The sequence below is a fragment of the Mytilus californianus genome, unplaced genomic scaffold, assembly GCF_021869535.1.
Source record: "Mytilus californianus isolate M0D057914Y unplaced genomic scaffold, xbMytCali1.0.p SCAF_4, whole genome shotgun sequence".
Taxonomy (NCBI): domain Eukaryota; kingdom Metazoa; phylum Mollusca; class Bivalvia; order Mytilida; family Mytilidae; genus Mytilus; species Mytilus californianus.
Genome location: NW_026262690.1, coordinates 93506630 through 93526077, shown reverse-complemented (window position 1 = coordinate 93526077; position 19448 = coordinate 93506630). Strand labels below are relative to the sequence as shown.

Genomic DNA, 19448 nt, shown 5'->3' with positions numbered 1-19448 from the left:
CATTTTAAATATTTTTATCATCCCTGGTAATCAGATTTGGAGCACACTTCAAACTTAAATTGATGACTGTTTAAGGTAATAAATACCGATTATCTTAATTCTTTTGAATATAAATACCTAAGGAACTGGTCAAAGAACTTGGGTGATTATCATTCACCGGAATAATAATAAACACGAAATTGTCAACAGGTTTAAAACAACGAAATTGATATTATAAATGCAGATGTTTACAGTCATCTGATATCAATCTAAAGTTCTTTTTTATTAAACAAATGTCTGTTGTTCCAAATTATCAACGATTAATTATTATGTAAACAAAGTTCTTCCAAAAGAGAATCTTGTACCATATTACTTTTAGTTTTCAGTGATATCTATACAAAACCAAAAGTCTTAAAAATTTGCAGTTTCATATGTTGGAATCGAACATAAATATGAATTCAGTTCTTTTATAAGAGTATCTTCTTGATCATACACAGTTTTGCAGTTTTAGTTTTCAAAAATTCATACTATTGTAGAATCTGTGGATTGAAGATTGATGACAAAAGCTTTACAATACTTTTTAATTATATTTGCCTCTGAATCATTCTGCATTATATCTTTTACCTGTTACGTAAATAATTATAAATGCTTTTAAATTATATCTAAACTATGAATATAAAGATTTCCTTTGAATACTAGCTAATTGCTATGATAAATTTATGAAAAAGATGGTTTCATATTAGTTTATACCAATTGAATGGATGGCTTTTAAAAGCTCTTTTCTTGACTTGAAGTCGTTTTTAATAAACATCAGTTTACGTATTGTTTGATGATGACAGGTATCCATTAAGTAAAACACCTCCATAAAAATCTATTGTGTTTGTTAAGATGCTGTTACCACAACAAATTAACGGGACTTCCCTCACGTCATTCAAATTAGTCGATTTCGAGATCAACTGATAAACGAAATGTGATTTCCTATTGAGTAAATAAAATGGTTAGAAATTTTCGAGTTTTAATGGTATTAATTTGTATGCGCAGTTTTCAGAACATGAAAAGTAACTTCTATATATTAACAGAATAATTTGCAGACATGACATAATCATTGTCTGTTTGTATTTTTCAAACTAATTTTAGATTTTACTATTCGATTGGTATCAAAATAAATTTTTTGTTTGTTGTAAATATGATTTACTGTTGAAATGTGAATCGGAATTTGCTCCCCCAAAAAATTAGGTCAGAAAAGCTAATGCAACTGTATTGAAAGAAGTTAAAAGCCCAGCAAACTAGGTCATTTTAGCTTATGAAACTGTTTTGAAAGTAGGTTAAGGTACCCATAGATTGTAAGTTTAGACAGAGACTAATGAGTTAGGTAGCATTTAGCCCAGTGGCAAACATTACATAAGTACCAAGAATGTTAGACAATTATGAAGTTTTTGTAAATTGAATAAAAAAGAACCAAATAAAAATATGCTTGCTTTGCCCTTTTTTCAAATTACATTACATGTATGTTTCACAAGAATTTGTTAGTTTGATTGGCTAACAACAATAGCGTGTCATTCAAAAATTAACCTTCATATCAAAATGTAATGTTACATCCGTGATGACACGTTCTACAAAAAAAACTGCACAGATAAATAAATGAAAAACTTGATAAAACTTTTTTTTCATGGTCTTATTAGCATAAAAATGTAATTATAAGAAATAATTGCTTCTTGTTGTAATCTTATTGGGGTATAAAAGTGTTGATCATGCACATATTAGAATGAAGCGCTTCCCCGCTTCATACAAAATGTGCTTCAGTCAACACTTTTACACCCCAATAAAATGACAAAAAGGAGCATTCATTTCTTCAGTAAATTAATCAGAGGTACCAAATTACTAGACTTCTGTGTATTAGTAATTAGGTGTTGTTTTAAGGGTTTGGTAAATGTCTGTATACCACATAACAATCTGGCAACACTGAAAAAAGTACATTGTAAGGTTAATTTTAAAAGTGTTGGTATTGAACAAATGCCCCAGCCTGAAGCCTTATTGCCTAAGTGGGTCAGCCAAAATGAAACAAAAATTTGATCTGTATGTCATTATTATATATACATGTACTTATATACCAAAATCATCTCCAGTTCTGCAGGTTTTACAACAATGTCTGAACTGGTAAAATATTCATAAATTTTCTATGTTTCTAAAAGGGCTGTGATTCTGAAAAAAATTTGGCCAATTCAACATAAAGAAAATTCTTTCTGTCTGTCACCAATATACACTAATGTACCAAAATTCAGATCAATATCTGCTGGCGAGCTCTGGATTCTTTGACCTAAAAACTGCCAATTGATCAGGTTTTGACCAGCAAAATTGTACAAAACATGTTTCAAGACTAATATTTATTGATTTATTAAAAAAAAAAAAGAAATTGTGTCACATCTCCTTTAACAAAATAAGTCTAAACAACAATTTGATTTCAGAACGACGAAAGGACAGAACGACGGATATGGGTAATACTATATGCACAGCCAATTAGTGGCGGGGGCATATTAAAACAAAATTAATCCAGGTTTTAATCAATTCAGTATTTCCTATATGGTAAAAGAATTATGAATTTATGAATTATACTTCATAATTACTGTCATTATCCTTTCAGTCTGATAAAATATTGCTAACATTTATTAATTATTTTGATTAAAAAAAAATCTGACACAAATCTTGACTAACAAAATTGAGGCAGACAAAACCTTTGACTTAAGAGTTATTGAGACATTACCTTTAACTTCCAATTATTCTTGAGACATATCAACCGACTTTTTAGGTTTAAGCATATTATGTATAACACAATGCATGAGGTTTTTAAAGATATTCTAAGTCCTTTTGTGAAACTGTTATTGTTAGAGCATCTATTACCAAATCATATTTTGACAACCACTTTATACTGTGAACAATGATTCTGAATAATAAATTTAGATTCTCAGTTATTTAAATTAGATGAGAACTTACAAAGTCTACCCGAAATTATTTGCCCTCTACATACTTTATTTCCTGCCAAGTTATCTAATATATATCTTGATGTGCCCTGTGGTTGTCTAAATGTTTGTATTGTTTTTGCACACTTCAGTGTGATTGTCGGGCTAAATTATGACGGTAAATGTTTGATTTCTTTGCCAGATTGGATTTTTCCTATATAACTCTATGGCTCTGTTCTTCAATTCACAATTGTGGCGTGATTGTCAGTTTGCAAAGAATTCCACTAAAACTTGTGCTAGGGGCTGTCTTAAACTTGCAGTGAGGTGAGTTTTTGTTCCATGCTGAAGGCCTAACTGTGACTTTGAGATGAAAAACAGCAATTTAGCTGCGTTAAAATAACTGTTCCAAAAAACATTTATTTTTGGTATACTGATGGAATCTTATATAGCTACCATGATAAAAAATACTAGGTTACCCAGAGAGAGAATTCATAGAGGTACATGTGGTTCCAACATGGTGGATCCAAACTGCAACCTTTGGGGGTTTGGCAACTACCTTGCGACCTGACAACTCAACTAAAAGGACCTGTGACCTTTAAAAATGTTCTGAACTGTTTTATTTGTTTAAAAGTGACCAGATGACCTGAGGCAATTTTTAAACTAGACCTTGTGACTTAAGGAACCCCACTGGAGCACCATATAATGAATTTAAATTTTGTTAAGTTTTTGATGAGTGTTTGTATATGTGTCCAACAGTTTCTAAACTAGAGGCTCTAAAGAGCCTGTGTCGCTCACCTTGGTCTATGTTCATATTAAACAAAGGACACAGATGGATTCATGACAAAATTGTGTTTTGGTGATGTTGATGTGTTTGTAGATCTTACTTTACTGAACATTCTTGCTCCTTACTATTATCTCTATCTATAATGAACTTGGCCCAGTAGTTACAGTGGAAAATATTTTGTAAAAATTTACAAAAATTTACAAAATATATGAAAATTGTAAAAAAATTACTATAAAGGGCAATAACTCCTTAAGGGGTCAATTGACAATTTTAGTCATGTTGACTTATTTGTAGATCTTACTTTGCTGTATATTATTGCTGTTTACAGTTTATCTCTATCTATAATAATATTCAAGATAATAACCAAAAGCTGCAAAATTTTCTTAAAATTACCAATTCAGGGGCAGCAACCCAACAACGTGTTGCCTGATTGGTCTGAAAATTTCATGGCAGATAGATCTTGACCTAATGAACAATTTTATTATCGTCAGATTTGCTCTAAATGCTTTGGTTTCAGAGATATGAGCCAAAAACTGCATTTTACCCTATGTACTATTTTTTAGCCATGTCGGCCATCTTGGTTCGTGGGCGGGGTCATCGGACACATTTTTTAAACTAGATACCCTAATGATGATTGTGGACAAGTTTGGTTAAATTTGTCTTAGTAGTTTCAGAGGAGAAGATTTTTGTAAAAGATTACAAAAATTTACGAAAAATGGTTAAAAATTGACTATAAAGGGCAATAACTCCTTAAGGGGTCAACTGACCATTTTGGTCAAGTTGACTTATTTGTAGATCTTACGGGTTGTCCGATTCATTTGAAAATTTCAGGGCAGATAGATCTTGACCTGATAAACAATTCTACCCCATGTCAGATTTGCTCTAAACGCTTTGGTTTCAGAGATATAAACCAAAATCTACATTTTACCCCTATGTTCAATTTTTAGCCATGGCAGCCATCTTGGTTGGTTGGCCGGGTCACCAGCCACATTTTTTAAACTAGATATCCCAATGATGATTGTGGCCAAGTTTGGTTTAATTTGGCCAAGTAGTTTCAGAGGAGAAGATTTTTGTAAAAGTTAACGACGACGGACGACAGACGCCAAGTGATGAGAAAAGCTCACTTGGCCCTATGGGCCAGGTGAGCTAAAAAACTTTGCTCATATTTGCAAAGTTTATAATCATAAGATTTCATAAAATAGTTATAAATTGTTTCAAGGGTAACCATGATTGATTTTTCACTATTATTACGTTTTAATTTTAAAATGGTCACCCTTTCATTCAAGTTGTTCACCTCATGGATTTCTTATCCCAAAGCAATAAAAAAATGTGGCATGGCATGGTGCTATGAAGGCTTCAGATGACAATTAATGACTTTCTCATGACCTTCAGTGATAAAAAAATCTATGGCAACTGATTGCGATTTTTAAAGATTTAAAATTTAAGTAATTTCAAGTTAAGTTATTGATTCATGGATTTTTGAATTTGGTTTCAGACTGTAAATATGACAAATTGAAATAAAATATGGATTTTTTTTTTAGTATGAAAATTTGTGTGGTTGACAGACTGAAATAAACATACATGTAAACCTTCTTTCAAATATCAATAATATAGATCAAGTAATTTGCATATGCTAATTGATACTGGGTATTTCCCAATATATTTTAGATGCCTAATTAAATCTGAGCAGATTAAATCCCAATAAATGTTTATGTTGACCAATTTTTTCAAACAATGCCTGAATATAAAATGCATATATTGAAACCAATAACCAATAGCGGTAAAACAAGTCAGCGCTGCTTCTATTTATAAACCATCTCTTGGCAGATTTACCAATTTTAAACTTAATAGTACACACAAATATATATAATTAGAAACCTTAATATTGTGTTTCTTGTTACATATCTTTATTTTTACATTTTATTTTTTCTTCTGAGAAATCAGGGTTCGGTGGTAAGTTCGGTCTATGGTCCAATATTTCTGGCAATTTCTTTTATCCTTGAATGTATTATGTTGTATTTTTTTTTCCATCTTTTTTTTTTTTTTAAAGTAATGCATGTCAAGTAGGTAAAAGTGACCTACTACTTCCTGAAAACTGACCTACTTTAAAGCATATTTTGTACAAGTTTGACATCATCCAATATTCAAGATCAGACAAGGATTTTCAGGCTGGATGATTGTACATGTAGTCCCCACTCTTAGAAATTTAATATTTCGGTTTTTAATTCAAATTGGGAATTGGCCTGCATTCCACCCTATAACTTGCACTAGAAAATCCCAGAAGTCGGAGGGGAAAACCCATGTAAGACTACTGAGATATTGGACTACAGTTTCCAAGCAATATTGGACTACAATATAATTCTGCAGTACTGTATTGAATATAGTGGTAAGTACTAGTATAATACACGGGTCAGGTCATGTTTTCATTCAAAGACCCTCCTAAAAAAATTTGATACTAATATGCCATGTGGACATAAATTAAATTTGACAGGTGGAAAAAACATGACACCAGAAAACAACTTCAATTATTTTATAAGTATAATTTTCAACAATGTGCAGACTATTGTTTTGAACACAGAAAGTGTTATGGAATCATGACCTGTGAAATTCCAACAATATCAATTTCAAATGAAAAGAACAAAAAGTGTTTAATAGCCAAAAAAAAAAATCATTCTTGTTTTGATACAGTAGTCAAAGGAATTTGTCTTTTTCTTTTAAAGTAGTGACTAATATTTTGATATATAGATACATGTATATATATATATAGAGAGAGATATATGGAAGTCAATAAAAAAGATCAACCAGAAAATTAAAAATGTACCAGATCGTCTAGAATAGAATGTATATTACCCGTCTTATATTAAGTATTGTTCCGCAAATCTTAAGACTTTTATAGATAATATATGATGTTTGGTTGCTTTTCTGTCATGGTTTTCCTAGTTTTTCTAAGAAAGAAAAACGTTGTGTCTTTACTTGTCAGATTTATTATGTAAAAAGTTTGCAAATACAATAGTCAATCTATCCACAAACTAAAATATTACCAATATTAAAAAACCATAATTTTTATGCAGTGCACAATAAATGATATCAGATTCTGAGATTTTTTAGCAGATTTAACTACTTGGCCAGGATTTGAAAATCTAGCCGTATAAGTATAAACTACATAAGAGAGAAGTGACGACAACAATCAGCAGAAAACAGAAGACTTGACATAACTAGGCTGAATATAATAGGGATCAAAGTTTGAATAGAATGAGATATCCAAAAAATTGACGTATCTAAGTTATAAATTATCAGCAACAACACCCAATAAAACAACAATCAAGCAGAGCTACTCAAAAACTGTCATCTCAAGAATGATTATATCAAACATGTATGTTGATTTGTAAATCATCAAAACACATTTAGTTGAAAGGTAGTTTTGTGTTCCTAAAAGGTGAGAAATTAAAAGAATTTTTTTTAAATATTGCAAACCACAATTATCTTAAAAGTTTTACATTGCGAACATCTAAGAAACTACATCACAATGACCTACTTTGCTGTACTGTTTTTTTTTTCAAATGCCAATTTGAATTTCTAAATTCCACAAAGGTCAATTGGTTTAAAAAGTCAATTTAGAGAAGAGAACTGATCAAAGACATTTGTTGTGACTAATGTCCATTATACTATTGATCACACAATTAAAACTGCACTTATAAAAACTCGTTTTTGATACATAAAATGTTAACTGCAACCTACCTTGCAATTAAATCGTTAATTACGTATCATCAAAAACAATTCTTTTAGAAAATAAATGTCAAAGTGTTTGTTTTTCACCATGGTAAATATTATTGCAATTTAGAATTAATAGTCTTTCTTTAATTTATTCAAAGCTTTTTCAAACTCAGGGCAATTTAGAGCTTATTTATTCAAAACTTTTTCAAACTCAGGGCAATTTAGAGCTTATTTATTCAAAACTTTTTCAAACTCAGGGCAATTTAGAGCTTATTTATTCAAAACTTTTTCAAAGTCAGGGCAATTTAGAGTTTGACAAACTGTAGAGACATTTATTTATCTATTGCTGAAAACTCTGTGTTGAGCTTTAGATGTCATTGGTATTTTTGTGTTGTTGGGTTGCAGTCTCATTGAAATGTGTCCACACATCTCCCATTATTCATGTTATAACATATATAACAGTAATTTAAATAAATGAAGAATGTGTCCATAGGACACAGAGGATGCCCCCGCATGCATATAAAGTTATAAAGGGACATAACTCAAGAACAGTAAAAGTGATGCAACCCAAATTCAAACTTGATCGGTGTTTTTTGGTAATAATTCATAACATTTGGTTGATGCAAACTCAAGTTAGAGAACGGAAACTAAATTTCAGTCCAACGGACGGACAAGGGTAACACTTAATGCCACCTCCAGAGCAGAGGGGCATAAAAAAAACATTATTGACTAATTACTCCCCTCATAAATATCTGCAAAAATATTCTGTGGATTAATTAGTATTCATGGAACATCAATTTTCTTCGAATTTGAGGTAATAAGTAAAACACGAGTTCAAATTTTTACTGAACTAGTACACAATTTTATTTGGGGGCCAGCTGAGGACCACCTCCGGGTGCGGGATTTTCTCGCTTGGTTGAAGACCCATTGGTGGCCTTCAGCTGTTGTCTGCTCTATGGTTGGGTTGTTGTCTCTTTGACATATTCCTCATTTCCATTCTCAATTTTATTAACTATATGTTTCTATGCATACTTTTGCAAAACCACGAAATTAAATATCCACAAAACTACAGAACTTACACGTAAATTAGTATCTATGAAAGTATGAATCCACAGTATATAACAGGCAATTATGAATGTCAAAATGTTGCTGTACTTTTCATGAGGAGGGCCACTTGTGGTAAGGTGTGAACAGAGATAATATTAAAGATCTAGCAGTAACAGTTCACATGAAGTATCGGAGATTTCCAACCATTCTGTTCTTCAATATTGCTTTTTAAACATATTATTAAGAAAAAGAAGCAAATACCAAAATTATGATTTTTACATTATATATACATGTACTACTTATTCAAAATTTACATTTTTGTGTTATTTAAATATTACAAAATATTAGATAGCAGAAATAACAAAACTTGCAATTTTTCACTTGTTATAGGGTCATAATAACAAGAAACACCCTCAAAGTAAAAAAAAAATCTTGTAAAAAAATTAAGGACATAATCTCAACTTAGAAAACAACTGGAGCTTCCTTTGGAAAATTTAGATGAAAATAATGAATTCTAAGGCAATTAAAAAATACAAAACTGAGAGTCATAAATGTTACTGAATCAATTATTGAAATGATCTGATTGTGGATTTGAATGTAATGAACCTCACATGTATAGAATTCAACAAAAGAGAATTGTCCTATACAATGGATTAATACATTTTCTTGGGTACCAATTTTCATGGGTTAAAGAAAATTGTATTTTTATGAATACTTGATTTCATAGTTTTGCCAAAGTTCAAACAAGCCTATAAGAAATTTATACTTTTTTGAACATTTGAATTCATGATTCGTCTATTCCCACAAAATAAATAATAATTGGTATCCAGCAAATAATGACAAATCCACAGTAACCGTATAGGTAGAAACAAGCATCCACATAATTTCAATTCAATTTCTCCTCAATCCATAAAAATTTGTTAATGTACTTGTATATAAATGAACCTACGGCATTGTGTAAAAATAATTCTATAAAGTTCTAAAAAAAAATTGAAAATTATTAATCATTATCAATAACGTTCTTATTCAACGCCCGTAAAAACTTTTCAAACTCTATACAAACTTCTTCAAAAGATATCTAATTCAAGTACAAACATATAAAACGGAAAGTCCTATTCCCATGGTATAAATAAATATTATTCCTTACTAAAAATCATTTTAATAAACTAATAAAAACTAGTAACAATGAGTAATAATTAAAAAATAACAGATTAGCATATTACAAATATTCCTAAAACTTAAATGTTCAGTAAAGCAGAACTTTTCTATAACGGTAAAAAGACAAAATGGCTTACCAGAATAAAATGAACATGGTAGATTTCTTTTCCTTGGAAAATAATATGGAGAAAAATGATGGAGATGATGAAAGGCTAGGCCACCATGGTGGTAGGCCCCTGTCCAGATTGGTTGCTGTACCAAGCAGTCCATTGTCATGATTATTGTCCAGCCAGCTAATATTTAATCGTGGTGCATGGCCGTCGTCTTCTTTACTACTTTTGCTCAGGTATAGTTATTGGCGTCTATAGATCTGTTGGGTCACGTGATTGGGTATAATCACTTAGATCGTACCCGTAACAATATACAAACAATTCAACCATACAATCTACTTTCTGGCACGGGATCAAATTTTTTCTACTAGTTGAATTGCAGGTAGATGTTCAAAAGGACTCAACAACAAGGGATTTACTTCGCAAAGATAAATATTTATATTAAATTGTCCCAGGTGAAACCAGGTCACCCATAGCCCAATACACATTTAAACATCAAAATCAATACTAATTTTTATTCAATTTTATCAGGTGGAATGATATCACTTATGGATTTACTTATCTTTCTCTTGTCATGGTATTTATAAGAAAGTTTGTAATAAGCCTCCTACGGAAATGAGTGTCTTAGTAAAGGACTTCATATTTACTAACTAAAATCCCATCCTACAATACGAGTCTTAATCAGACTTTGATAAATGAAATGAAATTGAATTTAAAAGATTTTGTAGAAAATCATTTTTCAAATTTATGAAACTAAGCTGAGAGTTGGAGAATTAAATTTGTTTACGGAAAAAGTGATAGATTGTGAAAGGATTAGGTAAGATTTGGACCAAAATTAATTCCAAAAATCAAAAGTGTTACAAAAATTCCTGTTAGAAAAATTGGATGTTGAAGTTACATATTCTAAGTAATCAGTGATATTTTTTCAAATTTTTCTTTTTTTTTCTTTTTTACAGGTCATTTAGCTTAATACAGAGAAATTACTAAATAGTACAAAATCTTGTTCATTTTATTCGCACATGCTAATAGATAATAAAAAGTACAAACCACACACAAAAAATTATTTATACAAGACAAAAAAAATTATTTGCTCTTCTCTGTGACAAAATTTCTTTAGAATGACACTTGTGCTCTATGATAATCTAGCTTGAATTCCTGAAATTTTTTTATAGCCAAAATATGGCAAATATCCCGTGTTTTGTCCCCTTTAGTCCAAGTTATCTTTTCCTTAAATTGACGTAGCAAGATAAGTTCCAAAATTTACCTTCTTCTTACAAACGAACTTCACAAATTATGTAAATGTGATTAGAAAAAAATAGGGAAATTTTGAAATAGATAAACTGTGAACTATTTTCAAAAGTGAGAGATATTACATGTGTGATATTCTTTTCAATACACACACATACAGCTTGTAATTTAGTTAATACAAAAGCCATAGTTTAGATATACGTCTAGTTTGAAGGAGGTGCACCACCAGTAGTCCAGATAATCATGCCGTCTGCTGTGGGTATTTTTTGGATTTTGACTTTTTTTTATCCTACATTGACGCAGGAAGGCGTCAAAGCAAAAATTTAAAATAGCCTTCCAAGACGTCATAATTATTTGGACTACACCACCAGATGATTACTAGTCAGAATTATTTGCATCAATTTCAAAAGCAATATTACTCTCCTTTTTTGTTGCCGATTAGAAAAAAGCCAAATGTTAGTGTTCTGCCAACAAGGACGCCCCTGATGGTTGCGCTATATATGCTGGTACTTTTTCTGTATAATTAAATAGCAGTACCATAGTTCCAGTTCAAAGAAGATTACTACTGTTTCTATATCACAAGAGAGAAAATGTGATATCAGTGGCTTTTTCACTAGAAATCTTACCAGAAAAACATTTGGTTGAGGCAAACTGAAGTTAGAGAACGGAAACAAATACTGGGACGTACATACATACCGATGGACGTAAAGATGGACAAGGGTAATACTAAATGCCCCCTCCGGTGACGGCGGGGGCATAAAAAAGGCAAAAAAAAAAGAAAACTTCATGATTTTTTTTTAATTCAAAGAGCTGTTATACCTCCAAGTCAACTGGAATTAAAACCAACCCTAGGTATTACCAAAAAAAGTACACTTGTCATGAAACTCAACTGGCATACTTCTGCCAAAATATTGTCAACTGGAGAAAAACCTATACTCGATCGTCAAGTCATCATTATACACAAATTTACCAAAAATCAACCGAATATCTGCAGGTGTAACCATAAAAAGACAAAAGGATAAACAACCAAATGTCTACAAAACTTTCAAGGTTAAAAGAACAGGAAATTGTCTGTAGATCTTGCAAAATGTAAAAGGGAAACAGTCAATTTAAACTTGTAGTCATTTACTCTAAAAAAGATTAAATACTCTTTTCAGAAAGCGTAATTCTAGCAAAAAGGAAGATTTAATCCTTGCATAACCTAAAACTTGCAATATCATTTACTATGCACTAAATAATAAATCATATCTTTTTCAGTGTATAACTAATGTAATTTTCTCTGGATCATTAAGACATTAAAAAAAAGAGTTGATCAACTGATATCTTGCAGTAATTATAGCAAAACCTGCATCAAAGAATAACATTTTCACTTATTTATCTTTTTCATTTTATACCAAATAGTTCCTTGGAAGTCAGCAAATTTAAAAAGCTTGCAAACCTCATTTAACAAACTACTTGGGTTTATTATTATTATTTAAGCTAGCATAACCAAAAAATTAGGTTAATTCAAAATGCTTTTAATCAATTGGATCATTAAATTCAAATAATTTAACATTAAATTTTGACATTTTTCATTCATAATATTGACAGCAGACGGTGAACACATAATGGCTTAAAACAAAAACTTTATAACCAAATCAATTAAAATGTCTATTCAGATTAGCGTCAATCTTTACAACACGCTGGTATTGTTTCCATTTATGAACATCATTTCTAACATATAAATTGATTTTATTTCATTGTTAGTTACACTTCAAAGAATATTTGAACCTATTAATTTTTTTAAAAAGAAATTAATTCATTTGTGATAAACTTCAGGTTTACTGTGCGTATTACTATGTGTTTCTTTATTATACATTGGCTAGAGGTATAGGGGGAGGGTTGAGATCTCACAAAACATGTTTAACCCCGCCACATTTTTGCGCCTGTCCCAAGTCAGGAGCCTCTGGCCTTTGTTAGTCTTGTGATAAACTTCAGGTTTACTGTGCGTATTACTATGTGTTTCTTTATTATACATTGGCTAGAGGTTTAGGGGTATAGGCCTATAGGTGGAGGGTTGAGATCTCACAAAACATGTTTAACCCCGCCGCATTTTTGCGCCTGTCCCAATTCAGGAGCCTCTGTCCTTTGCTAGTCTTGTATGTTTTTTTAATTTTAGTTCATTTATATGTTTTGGAGTTTAGTGTGATGTCCATTTTCACTGAACTAGTACACAATTTTATTTAGGGGCCAGCTGAGGACCACCTCCGGGTGCAGGATTTTCTCGCTGCGTTGAAGACCCATTGGTGGCCTTCGGCTGTTGTCTGTTCTTTGGTCGGGTTGTTGTCTCTTTGACATATTCCCCATTTCCATTCTCAATTTTAATCAGGTACAGAATTGATAATCAAATCAAGCGATGATTTACTACTGTTATTCTGATTTCAGTTGGGACATAAGATCCCCAAATATCTAGTGGTGCAGGAACTACTTACCTTGACTGAGTAGGTACATGAGTTCGAACCCAGTTTTTGTTGGGATTCATATTGATCAAAGTTTTCTGTGTATTGTTTCATTGACTGATGATTGTCTATTTCTGTCTTTTTTCTTTTGACCATGGTGTTGTCTGTCTTTCTTTCTTTTGACCATGGTGTTGTCTGTCTTTCTTTCTTTTGACCATGGTGTTGTCTGTCTTTCTTTCTTTTGACCATGGTGTTGTCTGTCTGTCTTTCTTTTGAAAATGGTGTTGTCTGTCTGTCTTTCTTTTGACCATGGTGTTGTCTGTCTGTCTTTCTTTTGACCATGGTGTTGTCTGTCTGTCTTTCTCTTGACCATGGTGTTGTCTGTCTGTCTTTCTCTTGACCATGGTGTTGTCTGTCTGTGTCTGTCTTTCTCTTGACCATGGTGTTGTCTGTCTGTCTTTCTCTTGACCATGGTGTTGTCTGTCTGTCTTTCTCTTGACCATGGTGTTGTTTGTCTGTCTGTCTTTCTCTTGACCATGGTGTTGTCTGTCTGTCTGTCTTTCTTTTGACCATGGTGTTGTCTGTCTGTTGTTCTTTTGACCATGGTGTTGTCTGTCTTTCTCTTGACCATGGTGTTGTCTGTCTGTCTTTCTTTCTTTAACTTTGAGGTTTTTCATTGCTCCCTTGGTATCTTCTTACATTTTCTTGTTCTGTTTTTTTTTTTTTTTTTTTAGGGGCACAATACAAGTGCTATGTTTTGAGCCAAAAGACAGGTCTGGAAGGCAATATTGCTTCCCAAAACACATGTTGACTGTTTGCACACTGTGGATTCATTATTATTTATGGGAAACCAATTTACATGGATTTCGTGCATAAAGGTGAACCAGGAATTTAAATGTTCAACAGAGTACAAAGTTTCTATAGGCTTGTATGCAGATTATAGCAAATCCACGAAATCAAATATCAACAAAAATGCATTTTTTTCTCAATCTACATAAAAATTATATATATATGAAAATAAATGAATAGACCGTATCTTCAAACTAGTTTACTCTTCACAGTTTATAAGGATTCAGCCATAAAGTAACTTTCTTGGTTACGATCTGTGTCGTTGCAAGATTTTCCGATTTGGTTCTGTTCAATTATGATAAATTTTTGTAATAATCATTATCCCATAATCCTTAAATGATAGTTTACAAATGTATCACATGTCATAAAATAGTTGGTCAATTTAATCCATAAATTCCATGTGGTTGCACAATAATAAAACTAATCTTTTTGTCACAGATTGATTGAAACAAGTACATCAGCTCATTGGATTCCAAAGCAACCACACAGTAGTTAACTTTGAAAGAATGAGTAAAGAATACCTCAGTCTATATCAGACTCATAAGGTGAGAGAGAGAGAAAACTTTAAAGATTCAGTCTTGCCATGAGAACCATCTGCACTATTGGTCAGACTTGGCAACTAGAAGGAATATCAAAAATTGATATGTAAAAATAATTATTTACAATTCATTGATTTATGCTGTAAAAAAAATTAAAATACAACCTTATAAATCAATAAAAATTCGTAAGGGTTCCATGGAACCCAGTGTCTCGCTTACTTTTGCTGTTAGTTGCAGGCTCAACAAAAATGGGGGAAAAATTATTAAAAATTTTCCTCTAGATACTATCTTTTGATTGTAAGAAGTTCTGTTCAAGTTTGGTAAAAAAATCCAAGAAGGTTTATGAATCTAATAAATGTTTTAAAAACTTTAACTGCAGACTGTACGTAATGTTAACTGGAATAAAACTAAGTCCATTTATAAGTAATATACGGAAAAACAGGAAATACATTTACAAAATTTCCTTCTAGATACTAGCTTTTGATCATAAACAAGCTTTGATACTATATCTGCCCTTGAATTTTTACTTGATAACATTTTTGTTCGCTTTGGAGATTCTGTATATCGTCAAGTTATCTGAATTCCAATGGGGACTAACTGTGCACCACTTATTGCGGACCTGTTTTTGTATTGTTATGAGTTACAATTTATGACTAAAATCAGCAAAGACCCATCGAAACAACATCTGATACAAAAATTTAACAATACTTTTAGATATTTGGATGATATATTGACTCTCAATAATGACAACTTCAGTATGTATACTAAAGAAATTTATCCTGTTGAACTTACTTTAAATAAAGCTAATACTAACAATGACCACTGTCCTTTCCTCGATCTTGATATCTATATCATTAACGGGAAGCTTAATACAAAAATTTATGATAAATGAGATGATTTTTCATTTCCTATCGTTAATTATCCATTTTTAGATGGTGACGTTCCCTTGTCACCATCTTATGGTGTTTATATATCTCAACTTGTAAGATTCGCTCGTGTATGTAACAACGTATTAGATTTTAGCGAGAGAAATTTATGTATTACTGAAAAATTATTACACCAGGGTTTTCGATATCATAAACTAGTCAAAACATTTACTAAATTTTATCATCGGTATAAGGACATCATTCGTAAATATAACTCAACATGCAGACATCTTATACGTTCGGGTATTTCACATCCAATCTTTTATGGTAATATTCTTTACAAAGCACAAAAATGTCAGTATTCACCTCAAAAGCTAACAAAACCTTTAAACAGACTTATTAAGAAGGGATATAGTTACAATACTGTTGTCAGGTCATTAAAGATTGCATATTTTGGCTTTAATATTGATTCACTTATAGGGTCTTTGCATCGGAATTAAACATATTTATTCTAAAACCAGTTGTTGGCATGACACGGGTTATGTTCTTCTCATATATTTTATGATGGTATAATACTTAACCCCTAACAGGAGGGATTGTGCCTGATATTCATATGATGAAGACATAATCTTTCAATCAGTTTAATTGAGGTCTGGAGCTGGCATGTCAGTAACTGCTAGTAGTCTGTTGTTATTTATGTATTATTGTCATTTTGTTTATTTTCTTTTGTTACCTATTCTGACATCGGACTCGGACTTCTCTTAAACTGAGTTTTACTGTGCGTACTGTTGTACGTTTGTTTTTTCTACATTGGATAGAGGTATAGGGGGAGGGTTGAGATCTCAAAAAACATGTTTAACCCCGCCGCATTTTTGCGCCTGTCCCAAGTCAGGAGCCTCTGGCCTTTGTTAGTCTTGTATCATTTTTAATTTTAGTTTCTTGTGTATAATTTGGAGTTTAGTATGACGTCCATTATCACTGAACTAGTATACATATTTGTTTAGGGGCCAGCTGAAGGACGCCTCTGGGTGCGGGAGTTTCTCGCTGCATTGAAGACCCATTGGTGGCCTTCGGCTGTTGTCTGCTCTATGGTCGGGTTGTTGTCTCTTTGACACATTCCCCATTTCCATTCTCAATTTTATTCTGTCCAAGTGTGGTACAAATCCAGGATAGTTTAAGAAAGTTATTAAAATTTTGAAAGCTTTAACCACTAAGTGAATGTAATGTTAACTGGCAGAAAAACTAAGTCCATATATAAGTAAAATATGGATAAACAGGATTTTTTTTTTAACAAAATTTACTTTTGAATACTATCTTATCATCACAAACAAGCTTCTGTCCAAGTGTGGTACAAATCCAGGATAGTTTAAGAAAGTAACTAAAATTTTAAAAACTTTAACCACAGAGTGAATGTAATGTTAACTGGTAGAAAAACTAAGTCCATTTATGAGTAAAATACGGATAAACAGGATTTTTTTTTTATAAAATTTACCTCTGGATACTATCTTATGATCATAAACAAGCTTCTGTCCAAGTTTGGTTGAAATGCAGGATAGTTTAAGAAAGTTATTAAAAATTCAATAAAATGCTTCGCTGGGGCGCAGCTTGATACGACCGCAGAGGTCGAACCCTGAACAGTTGGGGCAAGTATGGACACAACATTCAAGCTTGATACAGCTCTGAATTTGGATTGTTATTAAATATTTGACACAGCATAGGTTTCTGACACAGAAAGAATGTGGTCTAAGAACTTGATTTTTTTTAATTTACCTATTATGGTCCAATGTCCAAAATCAAAATACATGGTTAGATTCAGCATATCAAAGAACCCCATATATTCAATTTTTGTTAAAATCAAACAAAGTTTAATTTTGGACCCCAACTTGGACAAACTTGAAAACTGGGCCCATAATCAAAAATCTAAACACATGTTTAGATTCAGCATATCAAAGAACCCCAAGAATTCAATTTTTGCTAAAATCAAACTGAGTTTAATTTTGGACCCTTTGGACCTTAATGTAGACCAATTTAAAAAATGGGACTTAAAATTAAAAATCTAAATACATGGTTAGATTTGGAATATCAAAGAACCCCAATAATTCAATTTTTGATCAAATCAAACAAAGTTTAATTTTGGACCCTTTTGACCTCAATATGAACCAATTTGATAGCGGGGCCCACAAATAAAAAATCTAAATTCATGGTTAGATTCAGCATATCAAAGAACCCCATATATTCAATTTTTGTTGAAATCAAAAAAAGTTTAATTTTGGACCCCAACTTGGACCAACTTGAAAACTGGGCCCATAATCAAAAATCTAAACACATGTTTAGATTCAGCATATCAAAGAACCCCAAGAATTCAATTTTTGTTAAAATCAAACTAAGTTTAATTTTGGACCCTTTGGACCTCAATGAAGACCAATTTAAAAAACGGGACCAAAATTAAAAATCTAAAAACACGGTTAGATTTGGCATATCAAAGAACCCCAATAATTCAATTTTCGATGAAATCAAACAAAGTTTAATTTTGGACCCTTTTGACCTCAATATGAACCAATTTGATAGCGGGGCCTACAAATAAAAAATCTAAATACATGGTTAGATTCAGCATATAAAAGAACCTCATATATTCAATTTTTTTTTAAATCAAACAAAGTTTAATTTTGGACCCCAATTTGGACCAACTTGAAAACTGGGCCCATAATCAAAAATCTAAATACATGTTTAGATTCAGCATATCAAAGAACCCCATATATTCAATTTTTGTTGAAATCAAACAAAGTTTAAATACTGGACCCTATCATGGACCAACTTGAAAACTGGGCCCATAATCAAAAATCTAAACACATGTTTAGATTCAGCAAATCAAAGAACCCCAAGAATTCAATTTTTGTTAAAATCAAACTAAGTTTAATTTTGGACCCTTTGGACCTCAATGTAGACCAATTTAAAAAACAGGACCCAAAATTAAAAACCTGAATACACGGTTAGATTTGGAATATCAAAGAACCCCAATAATTCAATTTTAGATGAAATCAAACAAAGTTTAATTTTGGACCCTTTTGACCTCAATATGAACCAATTAGATAACGGGGTCCACAAATAAAAAATCTAAATACATGGTTAGATTCAGCATATCAAAGAACCCCATATATTCAATTTTTGTTGAAATCAAACAAAGTTTAATTTTGGACCCCAATTTGGACCAACTTGAAAACTGGGCCAAAAATCAAAAATCTAAATACATGTTTAGATTCAGCATATCAAAGAACCTCATATATTCAATTTTTGCTAAAATCAAACAAAGTTTAATTTTGGACCCTTTGGACATTAATGTAGACCAATTTGAAAACTGGACCCAAAATTAAAAATCTAAATACACTGTTAGATTCGGCATAACAAATAAATAAATGTGATCAAAGATTTTACAAATCTAATGCGCCATACTGTGCAATTAAAGATTACTTCTTGAAATTTTTCAATATTTGAAATTTGAAAAAAAAAAAATATTTGAAGAATAATTCTTTTTAATTTCTGAAATCTGAAATGAGAAAAAATTGGCCCCCCACAATTTCTTTTTATCCCCCCCCCCTTTTTCCCCCAAAAAAATTCTTTCCCTCAAGATATGGTCATAATCTCAATTCAAATTTCCAATGGAGTTGGCAACCATAATTACCCATTTAAATTTACCATAGTGCTAACTTAATCTATTTTATAATAGAATTAATAAAAATATAGTGTCAAATCTTTCATATG

At 31.5% G+C, this 19448-nt stretch overlaps 1 protein-coding gene across 2 annotated transcripts in view; it reads right to left on the bottom strand.

Moving 5' to 3' along the window:
• The window catches only part of LOC127698853 (uncharacterized), a 66484-nt gene that overhangs the window by 30827 nt on the left and 16209 nt on the right, over positions 1–19448 (bottom strand). Inside the window, exon 1 of one of the 2 annotated variants that reach the window (XM_052202549.1) lies at positions 9777–10020. The exons of the other annotated variant lie outside the window; for it this stretch is intronic. Coding sequence (XP_052058509.1) covers positions 9777–9915 — 139 coding nt within the window. The 5' untranslated portion in view covers positions 9916–10020. Of the gene's footprint in view, positions 1–9776; positions 10021–19448 lie in introns of those variants that run through there. 2 annotated transcript variants of the gene reach the window in all.